General features: G+C 62.3%; 3 protein-coding genes across 6 annotated transcripts in view; all 3 read right to left on the reverse strand.

Annotated features, from left to right (window-relative positions):
• Positions 1 to 838, reverse strand: part of RAB11FIP3 (RAB11 family interacting protein 3) — a 74,507-nt gene extending 73,669 nt beyond the window's left edge. For 2 of the 3 annotated variants that reach the window (XM_033073983.2, XM_033073982.2), the window contains exon 1: positions 309 to 825. In XM_033073983.2, coding sequence (XP_032929874.1) covers positions 309 to 809 — 501 coding nt within the window. In that variant the 5' untranslated portion in view covers positions 810 to 825. Of the gene's footprint in view, positions 1 to 308 lie in introns of all 3 variants that reach the window. The other variant, XM_033073981.2, reaches the window with a different exon arrangement.
• Positions 839 to 3,628: 2,790 nt separating this feature from the next.
• Positions 3,629 to 9,919, reverse strand: DECR2 (2,4-dienoyl-CoA reductase 2). Of its 2 annotated transcripts, none has more exons than XM_033074010.2 (9): positions 9,701 to 9,919; positions 9,557 to 9,625; positions 9,124 to 9,175; positions 7,986 to 8,121; positions 7,557 to 7,681; positions 6,985 to 7,078; positions 6,627 to 6,731; positions 5,490 to 5,678; positions 3,629 to 4,615 (listed from the first exon to the last, which is right to left on the reverse strand). In XM_033074010.2, the coding sequence occupies exons 1-9, from the start codon at positions 9,796 to 9,798 to the stop codon at positions 4,581 to 4,583; spliced, it is 903 nt and encodes a 300-aa protein (XP_032929901.1). In that variant the 5' UTR covers positions 9,799 to 9,919; the 3' UTR covers positions 3,629 to 4,580. The 2 variants fall into 2 exon arrangements, with proteins under 2 accessions (XP_032929901.1, XP_032929902.1); XM_033074011.2 differs by having other exon boundaries at positions 5,461 to 5,678; positions 9,701 to 9,916.
• Positions 9,920 to 11,274: 1,355 nt separating this feature from the next.
• NME4 (NME/NM23 nucleoside diphosphate kinase 4) lies at positions 11,275 to 13,156 on the reverse strand. The gene is made up of 5 exons (XM_033074021.1): positions 13,069 to 13,156; positions 11,879 to 12,009; positions 11,689 to 11,790; positions 11,519 to 11,619; positions 11,275 to 11,455 (listed from the first exon to the last, which is right to left on the reverse strand). Exons 1-5 carry the CDS (start codon positions 13,154 to 13,156, stop codon positions 11,335 to 11,337), a joined length of 543 nt encoding a protein of 180 aa, XP_032929912.1. The 3' UTR covers positions 11,275 to 11,334.
• Positions 13,157 to 13,862: the final 706 nt, after the last annotated feature.

The following is a 13,862-nucleotide window of genomic DNA, read 5'->3' on the forward strand; positions in this document are numbered from 1 at the left end:
GCGGCAGTGCTGGAGAACAAAGAGCTGCCAGCGGCACCGCCGCGGTGCTGCTCCCTGAGCGCGGCAGCTCCGCATCCTCCCGGGCGCGGGGGGAGCCGCTCGAGCCGCGCGTGCCCTTCACCCGGGGCGACGGCGATGCCAGCGCTGTCCTTGGGGACACTGCCGCTCTCCAAGCGCCGGACCCGGACAGCAGCCACCATCACATCACCCTCGGGCGGCGGGGCCACCGGGCACTAAGCGGCGCCGCTGCCCGCGGTGACCCGGCCCAGAGGCAGCGCCGGTGGGCAGGTGCGGTGCCCGGTGCTCACCTGCTCGGCGCCGTAGGCCGTGGCGAACTGCACGAACTCCTCCACGCGCACGAAGCCATCGCCGTCGCGGTCCAGGGCGTCGAAGACCGGGCGGAGGCGCGGCTCCTCCTCCGGCGGGGGCTCGGCGGGGCCCCCCGGGCCCGGGCTGCCCGCGGCCTCCCCCGGGCACCAGGGCGGCGGCCCCGCGCCGGGAGCGGCGGCCTCAAGAGCCCAGAGCTCCAGCTCCAGCTCCGGGTCCAGGTACGCCTCCTGTTCCAGCTCCGGCTCCGGCTCCAGATCCAGTTCTGGTTCCAGCTCCCGTTCTGGTTCCAGGTCCAGTGCTGGTTCCAGGTCCGGCTCCCGTTCTGGTTCCAGGTCTAGCACCGGCTCCGCTTCCCGTTGCAAGGCCAGCTCCGGTTCCGGTTCCAGATCCAGCTGTGGCTCCGGTTCTAGCTCCGGCTCGGGCCCCGGTCCCGGCCCCCGGGGCAGCGGGGGCTCGGTCCCAGGCGGACGCGGCTCCATCTTCACCGCCGGCGCTGCGCGCCCGCCGCCGCCCGCCCCGGGCCATGCCCCGCGGCCATGCCCCGCTCACATCGGGGCGGTGCCGGTGCCGGTGTGGTCCCCGCGGCACTCACGGCTTTGTGCGAGGAGCGCCGGCCCCGCCCGCCGACGCCGGGGGCGGCCCCGCCGGTCCCGCCCCGCCCGGGGAGCGGCGGCTCCGAGCGCCGGGGCCGCGGGTCCTGCCCGGGACCGGGGGATGGGAGAGGCGGCGGCGGCGCCGAGCAACAACCCCGCCGCCCTCCCGCCCGCGCCGCTGCTCCGGGGCCGCCCGCGGAGAACCGGCAGATCCAGCCCGGCCGCCGCCGCAGTAGCCGGGGCGGTGACGTCACTCGCCTGCCGGTCCGGTTGGCCCCGCCCCTCCGCGGCGCGAGCCCTTCCGAGGCCACGCCCCATCCCCGGCTCGCGCGCGGCGGGGGCGGGGCCGGCGGGGAGGGGCGGGGCCAGGCGGAGCGCGAGCACGTGGGACCAGGGAGGCACCGTGAATTGGCACCCCCAAATCCCCGTGCTGAGAAACCGTGCTCCGCCAAACTCAAATCGAGTTCCGGGACCCCAAACCGTGCTCCAGGACCCCGAATCCAAACCATGCTCTAGGATCCCAAACCCGCATTGTGCTCTAAGATCCCAAACCCAAACTATGCTCTGGCATCCAAAACCCAAACCATACTCTGGCATCCCAAACCGTGCTCTCAGACCTCAAACCTAAATCATGCTCTGGGCCCCCAGACCTAAACTGTGCTCTGATATCCCAAACCCAAACTGTGCTCTGGCATCCAAAATCCAAATCATGCTCCAGGACCCCAAACCATGCTCTGGGACCCCAATCCCAAATCATTCTGTAGCATCCCAAACCCAAATCATGTTCTGGGACCCCAAACCAAAACTGATTTCTGGGGCTCCTAACCCAAACCGTGCTCTGGTATCCCAAACCCAAACTGTGCTCTAAGATCCCAAACCCAAATCATGCTCTGGAGACCCCAAACCCAAACTGTGCTGTGGGACCCCAAACCCAAACCATGCTCCAGCATCCCACACCCAAATCATGCTCTGGGACCCCAAACCCAAACTGTGTTTTGGGACTGCAAACCTAAACCGTGCTCTGGCATCCCAACCCCAACCCATGCTCTGGCATCCAAAACGCAAATCATGCTCCAGGACCCGAAACCCAAACTATGCTCTGGCATGCCAATCCCAAACCATACTCCAGCATCCCAAACCCAAATCATGCTCTGGGACCCCAAACCGTACTCTGGGATCCCAAACCCAAAGTGAGTTCTGGAACTCCAAACCCAAACCGTGCTCTGGCATCCCAAACCCAAATCACACTGTGGGACCCCAAACCACACTCTGGCATCCACACCCAAACCATGCTCTGGGATCTCAAACCCCTGTGGAGGGGAACCATGTGACAGGATCATCCAGCTGCTCCAGTTATGAACTGAGGAACCCCAAATCCCTTTGGGTATGAACTGTGCAGTGGAACCCCAAATCTCTCTAGGGAGATGAGCAGTGCTCCAGGACCCCCAAGCCCAGTGGGGCTGCTCCAGGGGGGAACTGAGCACCAGGACCCTGCTGGGATCACGTTAATGAGTTAATTAATGTCCATGTTTAGGGCCCACAGCCTGCAGGCTCAGTGCACCTGCAGTTTCTGCTGGAGCACCGGGATGACCCTGCTAACACATCCATGAGCTGGCCCAGTGGGTGGAATTACAGCCCCTGGGTATAATTAGCAGCAGACTTGATGAGCAAGAGCATCCCTGGCCCCAGTGACCCTGCCCAGGCCATGGATGTGTGTGACACCTCAGGATCAGCCTGGTTGGGCCACAATGTGTCCCCGAGCACACTCAGCCCCAAGAGGCAGAGTTCAGCAGCATCCCTGGAGAGGATGTCAGCCCTGTCCAGCCAGTTCAGCACTGGGAAGGATGGAAACGTCCACTCCAAATCCTCTTCCTCATCACAGCCATTCCTAAAGGTGAGCAGGGCAGGAGGGGCTCCTTTGTCAGTCCCACAGGGGAAGCTCAGCTGCACAGTGCCACCTGCCCAAACCACTCCCTGCAAAATCACCTGGGCAATACAATTCCTGCTTTCCAGACAGCTCAGGCAGCCTGGGGTCCTGTGTGGGTGGGACTGGTGGGGGAACAAGGTGCCTGCAGGGCTGCAGGTGACAGTTTGATGCTGTGAGTGGCAGCTCTGCACCCCTGGATGGGTTCCTGCAGCTCCAGGCCATGCCAAGGCTGGGCCTGGAGCTCTGTCCTTCCCCAGGTGCTGGAAGCACATGGCCAAACTCAGCTGCCTCTTCCTGGGGTGGCCACAGAGGCAGGACAGCCCTGACAGTGCCTGGTCATGGTCGAACTGTGAAATCCATATGCAGGTCAGAGACAAGGCTGCAGCTGGGCAGCCTTTATACAAATCCCTTCTCCAGAAAACACATCCTGTAGCCCAGGAAAAGGAATACTGTGCCTGGAGCCAAATCCCAGGAGCCCAGGCAAAGGACAGCACCCAGATCCCAGCCCAGGCCTTGCATCCCCATCCCTCTGAAGGGCTGAGTCTTTCACCAGAGCCCTCAGCACCTCCCCACCACCTCTGCTGCTGGAACCATCTTCCCAGAGCCACTGGGGATGAGGAGCTGGCAGGACCCCAAGCCGGGTGGGCCTGGAGCCACACAAGGCTCTGGCAGTGGGAGCAGTGGCTCTCCTCCCTCCCTCAGGGCCCAGTTTGGACCATCAGGACCAGTCAGCTGGGCAAGGCACTGGTGCTCATGCAGCAGAGAGAGGCATCACTGCTCAGGGGGAAGTTCTTTATTTGTGGCCTGGAGGAAGGAGCAAAACCCGGCAAGTCTACAATCAAGTAGGAAATACAATTAAGTGGGAGAACAAGCTTCATGGAATCCAGGATGAGCCTAAAAACTATCAGCAGCAGCAGGAGGGTGCACATGAGCAGCATGTCTCCCCTGGGGGGCACCAGGACAGGGCTGGCTCCAGCAGTGCCATCCATGCAGCCCCACTGTGGCTCCTGCAGCCCAATAGTAGGGAAAGGACTGGATTTCAGTTCTAGCCCTTCACTTATCCTCAGCTTGAGCATCTGGAAGGCTGTGACACTGCTGTGACAGACAGATGGGTGTGCACAGAACACTGGACACCTGCAGTGCTGGGGTCTCACACCCCCTCTGCTCCCTGCAGAGGGGCATCCCAGCTGCAGCCCCAGCAGCCTCTCAGGACCCCTGTCCCACCCAGGACCCTTTGGGGACACAGACACCTCCCTCTGCCAGGGTTTCCCCTCCAAGAGTTGCAAAGGCAGAACTGAGTGACCCCAACCCCAGGCAGGCTGAGCTGCTCCCCATCTCAAAAAGGAGCTGCTGCTGCTGGGGGTCTTGGGCAGTTCTCAGGCTAAGATAGGGGAGAGGGGACTGAGAGGATGGGTGTCCATGGGTGGCACTGCTTGGGGCTTGGGAAAGGCCACAAGAGCAGCTTGGAGGGAGTTACAAAGGGACAGTGACCATTGCAGCACTCCATGCTGCCTCTGCACCCACAGCCACAGCAGCTCAGAAGGCAGCAATGGCACAGGATGGGGGTAGGTACCCCCAGAGCTGTGTCCCCCATGAAGACACGGGGCTGGTAGTGTCCCCACTGCCACCAGTGGCCGAGGAGAGGCTGTGGCTGTCAGCACTGGCTCTGGGAGATGTCCCCCGCAGTGCCCCAGGTCACATCTGTCCATCAGTCAGTGCCAGGCTATCCATCAGTGGGGTTGGTTTGCTCCTGCAGCCCAGACATCTGCAAGAGAGGAAAAAGGTGGGGACAGAGCCCTGCTGGGGCCTGCCCAGCTCATGGAGGCTGCCAGGTGGGACACAGGCAGGGAGGAGACCCCTTCCCCTGCCACACTGAAGGAATTCATGAAAGGAAGAGGCTTTTGGGATTCTTTGTGCTCAATCCTGCTGCTGGGGCACAGGAAATGGGCATCATGTTGCTTTGGGGGAATCTCAGAGGTGTCTGGACAAGCATCCAAAAGACATCATGTGACAAGCCAGGCTCAAAGGGAAAATCCAGCAGGTTCTGCACATCCCAAGTCATCCCCAGGACTGTCCACGAGGACGTGTCCATGCCATGCTACAGCAGCCATGCCCCAGAGAATTATGGTTAAGAATAATCACTGAAGTTGAAAAAGCCCTCTAAGACCATCAAATCCAATCATTCCCCCAGCACTGCCAAGGCCACCACTAAACCATGTCCCCAAGTGCCACATCCACACAGCTTTTAAATCCCCCCAGGGATGGCGACCCCACCATTGCCCTGGACAGCTGTGCCAGGGCATGACCACCCTTTCCATGAAGAAATTTTCTCTAATGCCCAACCTAAACCTTTCCTGACACAACTTGAGGACGTTTCCCCTTGTCTGTCCCTGTTCCCTGGGAGCAGAGCCTGACCCCTCTTGCTGCCCCCTCCTGTCAGGGAGTTGTGCAGAGCCAGAAGGTTCCCCCTGAGCCTCCTTTTCTCCAGGCTGAGCTCCTTTCCCCTCTCCCTCAGCTGCTCCTCTCGGGATCCATGCCCTGTGCCCCAGGGAAAAGCAGGGTTTCCCTGATAAGCCCTGCTCCCTTCCCACGAGGGGGAAATGCAGTCACCTAGAGTTTAGCAGAAGAGGAGGCAATACCCAGCAAGGCAGAGAAGCTGTTGGGGGAGGTGAGCCAGCTCCCACCATCCACAACCAGAGTGGTGCCAGTGACATAGGACGAGATGGGGCTGGCCAGGTACAGGGTGCTGTGCGCGATCTCCGTCTTGTTCCCCGCGCGCTGCAGTGGGATCATAGAGAACTGGTCGGATTTCTCAGCAAATTTCCCACCTAAAAGGAGCAGGAAAGAGTCAGTTTGGACCATGGGAGGACTGTCCATCACCATGGCTGCCCAGGTGCTGCAGCACTGCCCATGGGGCTGGCTGAGTGCTCCAGGGAATGGGGATGAGATCCTGGCACAGCCCTTCACTAAAACCCTAGAAAAATTTAAAGGAGGGGAGCTCAAGCCCAGCAGAGATTTTGTACCGACACAGTGAGCTCAAAACAGACCTCAGAGAGGTTTAGAACCGTGAAATTATGGAATGCTTGGGGTTGGGAGGGATCTCTCCTCCTCTCCTGCCATGGGCAGAGACACCTTTCACTATCCCAGGTTGCTCCAAGCCAAAATGTCCAACCTGGCCTTGGACACTGCCAGGGATCCAGGGGCAGCCACAGCTTCTCTGGACACCCTGTGCCAGAACTCCCCACCCTCACAACCAGGAATTCCTTCCCAATATCCCATCTAGCCCTGCCCTCTGGCAGTGGGAAACTATTCCCTGGGTCCTGTCCCTCCATCCCTTGTCCCCAGTTCCTCTCCAGTTCTCCTGGAGCTCCTTTAGGCCCTGGAAGGGGCTCTGAGTAATCCGTGGTTCCAGAGCAGAGAGGCTCCAGCCCTTGGAGCATCTGGACCCACTCTAAGAGTTCCAGGTCTTTCCCATCCTCTGCAGCTGCACCAACACTCTGCTGATGGACTACAAGAGCCAACCCCTCAGGTAGGGCTGAGTTTTGGGGGAGCACAGCCCACCATGGCATCACAGAGCCCAACCTGCTGCCAAACCAGTGCCACGGGAGCTACCAGGGATGTGGGAAGGGCTGTTCCCACAGAGCTGTGCCAGCCAAGCCAGCACCCAGCAGCAACCCCCCATGAGCTGTGTGGCACTGGGGGTCCCTCCTGGTCCCCTCCCAGGGAATGCCAGCAGGGCAGTGCCATGGCAGGGCCGGGAGCCCAGGCTGCCTCACCCAGGCGTCGGAAGCCCTCGGTGCCCGTGATGGGGCCGGGGGCCAGGCTGTTCACACGGATGTTGTTGGGTCCCCACTCCACCGCGAGGTGACGGGTCATGGCATCTGGGGAGGGATTGCAACAGCAGTGAGAAACAGGAGCAGAGCCACTCCAGCAACTTCTTTTGAAGGGGAAAACATGCTGCAGAAGAGTCTGGCTGAGAGTAAAGGGCCCTGGAGGGGAGAAGAGCCTCATCCCAAACCCAGGCATGCAGTAACTACACCAATTCACGCTTGCCCCTCTCCAAAGCATCTTCTCATCCCAGTATTTAGGAAGAACTGGCTTCTTTCCTGGCCCCAGCAGGGTGTGATGAGGTACCTATGGCAGCCTTGGCAGCCCCAGCGTGCACCTGCAGGGCCTGCCCTCGGTAGCTCAGGGTCGCCGTGATGTTAACAATGACCCCGCCGTGGTCCTGGGGAAGGAAAGGAGATGTGGAGTTAGGCAAGGAGTAGCACAAAGGGTCACAGAGGGCACTGAGGGACAGGAGAGCTGAGCTTGCAGGGCCAGTCACCCATGGAAACTGCCAAGCCATCACTGGGGCAGCTCTACCCATTGAATCTCAGAGGTGGGGCAGCCAGCAGGGCCCTGCTGGAGGGTGGGACATGCAGGGGAGAAGGAAAGGCCAAGGCAAAGTGGCAGAGCTGGGAAAGGAACAAGAGATCACAACTTCTCCAGGTGGCAGTGCACGGAAAGGTGCTGCAACAGCACAAAGCCCCAGGGCAAGGAACAGGAGGATCCCCAGCCCAGGGCTGGGATCCCTGGAAGGAACAGAGTGAATCTGTGCAGGGAGGCTCTGGGTCCTTGCACTTCCCTGATTTGCCCAGGAACACAGCGTGGTTTGACACTATGCCCTGCCTCTCCTCAGAGTTCCCTGGCTCCATGCCACTTACCCGGAAATATTTCTCAAAGAGGACTTTGGAGGTGTTGAAGGTGCCCATGGTGTCGATGTCTATCACTGTCTTGAAGGCATTGAAGGACAGGGCACTGGCTGGGCACAGGAAGTTCCCCGCAGCACCTGAACCACAGGGACAGGCAGGACAGGGCTGAGAGAGATGTCAGGGGCCTTCTGTGACAAGGAGGGTGAGGGATAATGTCTGCATGCTGGAGAGCACATGGAGACAGCCTGAAAAGGGCTAAACTGGTGGCTCTGGGTGCTCAGCAGCACGAGGGGAGCAGGGATGAAGCACACCCAGGCAAACAGGGATGGCCATGTACCATACACAGATCTTTGCTTCCTCTGTGCCCCAGGGATGCCTGTGCAAGAAAACACCGTGCCCAGCAGCAAGCTCAAACCCTGCCCCTGCCCTCTCCATCCTCACCATTAATGAGGATGTCAATCCTCTTAAACTCCTTCAGTGCCTCATCCACCGCGGCCACGATGGTCTGGGGCTGCCGGACGTCCATGGACAGGGGCAGGCACTGCTGCCCTGTGGCTGCCACCAACTTTTTCGAAGCCTGAAGGAACAAAAAGAGACTTGAGAGAGCCTGGCTGCACCCTGGGGTAGCCAGGGAAAGCTCCTGCATGCTGTATCCCAGCCAGAGCTGGCTAGGCCCAGTCACCTGCATGGGCTGCCATGGACACAGCACATCCCAGGCAACATCTTTGCAGGGAAAGTACAAAGGTTGGACCTCAGCAAGGCATTTTTGGCCTGAGCCCAGGCATAATTGCCCTTTAGATCCAAAAAGTCAGTGGGCAAAAGGCCAAAGACAGAGCAGCCAGGTGGTGTAAGGCTGTGAGACAGACCAGCTCTGCAGCTCAGGATTTGTTACAAGCCACGCTCATAGCTCATTAAGAGTAAGATTTTCCCTAGGGAATTAAGCACAAAGGACACACAACTCCACACAACACCCAGAGCTTCTCCAACTTCTGTTTTGGCCTTTGTGAGAGGTTTTGAGTCCTGACAACACATGGCTGCACAAGCAGCTGGAACCCTGGACTGCAGATTCTGTGGCCTCAGAAGACTCTGACCCCTGAGGACTAAAAACCTGCTGAGCTTTGCAGCTTCTTCTGGCATGTGAGCATGAGGGAGTGGGAAATGGCAGCCAACCACACCTGCAGTCTCCCCTCTGCCCCAAAACACAGGATACCCATGCAAACCACCTCAAGCCACACAGCCCCTGGACTCTGGTCCTACTGCATGCGGAGGTTTCAGTCCAACCTTGGGCTCTGCCCTGCTGACAAACCTCCCCCACAGCTCATTTCTGTCTCTCTCCCCGACAAAAAGCTATCATGATGGTGGAACAGCCCCCACAAAGCAGGTTCCAGATTAACCGAGCTGTGCTGGAGGTGCCGTGGGTGCAGCCCCCCAAACCCGCACCCACCCTGCCCAGCACTGCCCAGGGCTGGGAGGCTGGGGAGCACTGGGGAGCCATTCCTCCTACTGCACTATTCCCAGGGCTTCCAGTTCCACCAGGACAGAGCAGGAGGATTTCGGGGCTCGCAGTGGTGCCGCTCACCTCGGACACTCGCTGCAGGTTCCTGCTGGCGATGACGGTCCGGCAGCCGTGCCTGCAGGGAAGGGGCAGCTCAGAAGGGCCGGGCTCCTCAGCAGCACCTCGGCATCACCAGGAGGAGTTTGGGGTTTCCTTGCAGGAATTGCTGCTGCTCCAAGCCCGCAGGACGCGGACGGGGACAGTCAGAGCCCGGCCCCAGGAGCCTCCCTGAGGGCTCTGCCACCCTCGGCTTCACATCCCGGCTCTTCCAGGGCCTGGCACCGCGGCGGGGAAAGGGATGGGACGGCGGGAAAGAGAAGAGAAGCAGGGTGAAGAGGAGGAAAGTGCGGGAAAAGAAGAGAAGGAAGGGAAAAGAAGGGAAGAGAAGAAGGGAACGGGGAAAAGAAGGGAAGTAGGGAGGGAAGGAGGGTCCGTCCCAACGCAGGGGGTCCCGCACCTCATGAAGATCTCGGCGATGCGGAAGCCGATGCCGGAGCCGCCGCCGGTGATGAAGGCAACCTGGCCCCTGTGGGACAGAGACACGGTCAGAGCCGGGCCCCGGGGAGGCGACCCGGCTGTCTCCCGGAGCGCCGGGACTCACGCGAGCAGGTCGGGGCTGAACAGGTGCCGGTACTGGGGCAGACACTCATCCTCGTCCTCGTCCGGGGGCACCCGTGCGGCCATAGCGCCCGCGGCCATGGCGGGGGCGGGCACAGCTCACTGCGCCTGCGCGGGCAACGCCACCGTCACCTGGCAACGGAGAGCGCCCCGGGACACAGCGACACCGAGCGGCCACGGCGGGAACTGCAACGCGGGGCGACCGGAGCTGGCCCGGAGATCCCAGAGTTGTCCCCGAGATCCCAGAGCTGTCCCAGAGCTGTCCCCGAGATCCCAGAGCTGTCCCAGAGCTGTCCCGGAGACCCCAGAGCTGTCCCAGAGCTGTCCCGGAGACCCCAGAGCTGTCCCAGAGCTGTCCCGGAGATGTCCCGGAGATTCCAGAGCTGTCCTGGAGATCCCAGAGCTGTCCCAGAGCTGTCCTGGAGATCCCAGAGCTGTCCCAGAGCTGTCCCCGAGATCCCAGAGCTGTCCCCGAGATCCCAAAGCTGTCCCAGAGCTCCCAGAGCTGTCCCAGAACTATCCTGGAGATCCCAGATGTGTCCTGGAGATCCCAGAGGTGTCTCAGTGCGGTCCTGGAGATCCCAGCGCTGTCCCAGAGCTCCCAGAGCTGTCCCAATGCTCTCCACTGTGCCAGTGGTGTCCCAGTACCTCACAGCGGCGTCCCAGTGCTTTCCGTAGTGTTCCAGTGGCCCCCAGTGCCACCCAGTGGCGCCTCAGTGCTTCACACTGGCGTCCCAGTACCTCTCAGTGGTGTCCCAGTGCCACCCAGCGGTGCCCCAGTGGTTCCCAGCGGTGCCCCAATGTCTCATGGAGCCCCCAGTTTTACAGCTCAGACCCCACCCTGGTGTCTTCCAGACACCCGCAGAGCTCCTACAGCCCCGCAGGCACAGCCCAGTTCTTCACAGGGCCTCCCAGTACAGTTCCAGTGCTCCCAGAGACAATCCCAGGGTTTTCCCGAGCTTCCCAGTACTGCCTCAGTGCTCCTAGAGACATCCCAGTTCATCCCAGAGCTTCCCAGTACCATCCCAGTTTCTCACAGAGCTTCCTGGTACTGATCCAGTGCCCCTCAGGAACAGTCCATGGACACCCAGAGCTTCTCCGAGCCCCCCAGTACCACCTCAGTGCTCCCACGGACATCCCAGTGCCTCACAAAGCTTCCCAGTACCAACTAGTACCTACCACGGATGTACCAGTGACATCTCAGAGCTTCCCAATACAGCTCCAATACTCCCCAGTACCACCCCAGTGCCTCCCAGATCTCCCCAGTACCACCCCAGTGCCCTCTGGGGACATCCCAGGGCCTCCCAGAGCTTCCCCCTATGGCCCCAGTGCTCCCAGGACAATCCAGCTCCTCCCAGAGCTCCCCAGTATCATCCCAGTGCCTCCCAGAGCTCCCCAGTATCACCCCAGCTCCTCCCAGAGCTCCCCAGTATCATCCCAGCTCCTCCCAGAGCTCCCCAGTATCATCCCAGTGCCTCCCAGAGCTCCCCAGTACCACCCCAGTATCTCCCAGAGCGCCCAGCACTTGCTGGTGACATCCGAGGGAGGAGACCAGAGTCAGAGCTGGAGGCACCCAGGTTTATTGGGGTCGGGAGGTGCCCCCGGCCGGGTCCGACCCTAGAGCCCGTAGATGTTGTCCCTGTCCCTGCTGTCCCAGGCCACCAGCTCGTCCCGCTGGAACCAGAAGCCGATCTCCCGCTGGGCCATCTCCACGGAGTCGCTGGCATGGACCACGTTCCTGTGAGGGGACAGGGATGGGCACAGTGCCGTGGCCGTGGGGTCCCGCCCGCCGCGGCCCTACCTGGTGATGTGCACGCTGAGGTCCCCCCGGATTGTCCCCACGGCGCTGCTGTCCCCAACCATGGCCCGCGCGCACCGCACCACGTTGTAGCCCTCCCACACCTGCGGGACAGGGACGGCTGAGTCCCCTGCGCACCCGCGCCCCCCGGGACCCCCAAACCGTCCCCTCACCATGGCCACCACCGGCCCCGAGGTCATGTAGGCGACGAGCGAGGGGTAGAAGGGCTTCAGCCGCAGCTGCTCGTAGTGCTGGTCCACGAGCCTCCGGTCCGCCTGAGGCAGTGACAGTGACACTCGGGCAGTGTCCCCCGGCCACCCCCGCTCCTGGCTCCGGAGCAGCGTTCCCCGCCGGGCCCGGTACCTGGAGCAGCTTCATGGCCACCAGTTTGAAGCCGCGGCGCTCGAAGCGCTGGATGATGTCCCCCAACAGCCGCCGCTGCAGCGCGTCCGGCTTGGCCACCACCAGCGTCTTCTCCTGCAGCGCCGGGGGGGCTGCGGGGGTCCGCGGGTCACTGCCACCACCGCGGGACACAGGACCCACCACACACGGGCACGGTGGCAGCAGGACCCCGAGCTGTCCCCGCGGCACCACGGCTTGTGCTCGGCCCCGAGGCTGCCGATGGGAACCCGCCCGCCATCCCTGTCCCCATTCCATCCCGTCCCATCCCGGGGTCGTGTCTCCTGAACAAGCTGTGCCTCTCAGGCTGGTGGCGTCCCAGGGGACGTGCCACAAAGCCCTGAGGGGTGTTGGGGACATGTCAGTGGCCAGGAAATAGCCTTTAAGCCAGGGATGTCTGTGCCGTATCCCGGTGCTGGGGGCTCTTCCCCCCGCCCGGAGGTCCCCGGGCACAGCTCTCCGCTGCTGGAGAGTAAAATCCATGGCCGTGGGACGCAGGGTCCCAGCCCGCTGCTGGCCCTGCCACGGCTGCGCCGCAGGAGGGGCAAAGCCCCCAAGGGACAGCGCATCCCGTCCGCTGCAGGGACAGAGGGGACAGGAAGGAGGGGAAGGAAGAGGGAGGACACTTCACTGCCAATCCCAGGCTTCGGGGACCCGTCCCGGGCTGCGAGGCCGGGTGGCCCCAGGGCTGGCGGGGACAGAACTGGATAAACCGAGCCCATGAGCTCAGCCGCGTCCCCGGGCACTGCTGAACACGGCTCGGCTTTGCCGGGGTCATGCCCTGTCCCCCCGGACACTGAACCCCTTGGGGCCTCCAGGGAGTGCCAGCGCCGGTCCCATCCCGGCACACTGGGGTTGGGGACAGCAGAGCCTGGCACCGGCTCCCTCCGCAAAGGGGGGACAGGAGCCCGTGAGCCGCCACCCCCGGGATGGAGGGACAGGGACACTGCGAGGGGATGGGGCACCATGGGGACAGAATGGGAACAGCAGCTTTGAGGGACAGCAGGAGCAGGGGAGTGGGGACGGGATGGGGATGAGGAAAGGGTCCGCAGGGGCAGGACGGGAAAGGATCCCAGGGATGGGGACTGGGTCCTCTGGAGCAGGGGTGGGGACAGGGTCCCCAGGGGCAGGACAGGGACGGGGCTGTGTCTCACCGGAGCCGTAGCAGCGGGGCCCGGGGGAGCTCGTGCCCGGCTGCCCCCGCGGGAGGCTCCGGGCCAGGCAGCGCCCCAGCGAGCCCATGACGGCCCCGCCGGGTCGGACCCGGCCTCGCTCGGTCTGCGGAGGCTTTAAGGGCCCGGCTGAGCCCGGGGACGGATCAGGCTTCCGTCCCTCCCCTTAAAGCAGCAGCCGGGGCCGGGCTGGGCCACGCTTGCCCGGGGTATCCGGGGCCGGAGCATCCTCCCCATCCACAGCATTCCAGCATCCTGACACCGAACATCCCGGCTTGCATTCCCAGGCCCTGCCAGGGTGGGAGCACAGCCCACACCCATCCCGAGGGGAGCCAGGCCCTGCTAGGAACCAAACCTGCCTCGTGCTTTGCCCTCGATTCACCAGGCAGGGAGAGGCCGGGTCAGCCCATGCCGGGCTGAGCTGGGGCACCGGGGAGTCCCCAGCCCCTGAGCAGCCAGGGCAGTGTTCCCTGTGGGGTACAGACCTGCCCTGGACACAGCAGGTACTGGGGAAGGGGTGCAAGACCCTTGTGGCAGGGGAACTGCCCAGGTGGGAGCCCCTCTGATCACTTCTCCAAGCCCCATTCCAGACCCCAGGCTGGGAAATCACTCTGTCCTGGGCTTCCCATGCATTCAGAGACACCTCCCGGGAGAGCAGCTCGACAAGCTCCTGGAAAAGGCTGGCTGCTTTGAGCCTGTTTCCTAAATCTGTGCTGAAGGACTGAGGAGTATTCTGAAGGCATACACAGAAAGAAGCTGAGGGCTGGGCTTGATCC

The sequence above is a fragment of the Catharus ustulatus genome, chromosome 16 (assembly GCF_009819885.2).
Source record: "Catharus ustulatus isolate bCatUst1 chromosome 16, bCatUst1.pri.v2, whole genome shotgun sequence".
Lineage (NCBI taxonomy): Eukaryota > Metazoa > Chordata > Aves > Passeriformes > Turdidae > Catharus > Catharus ustulatus.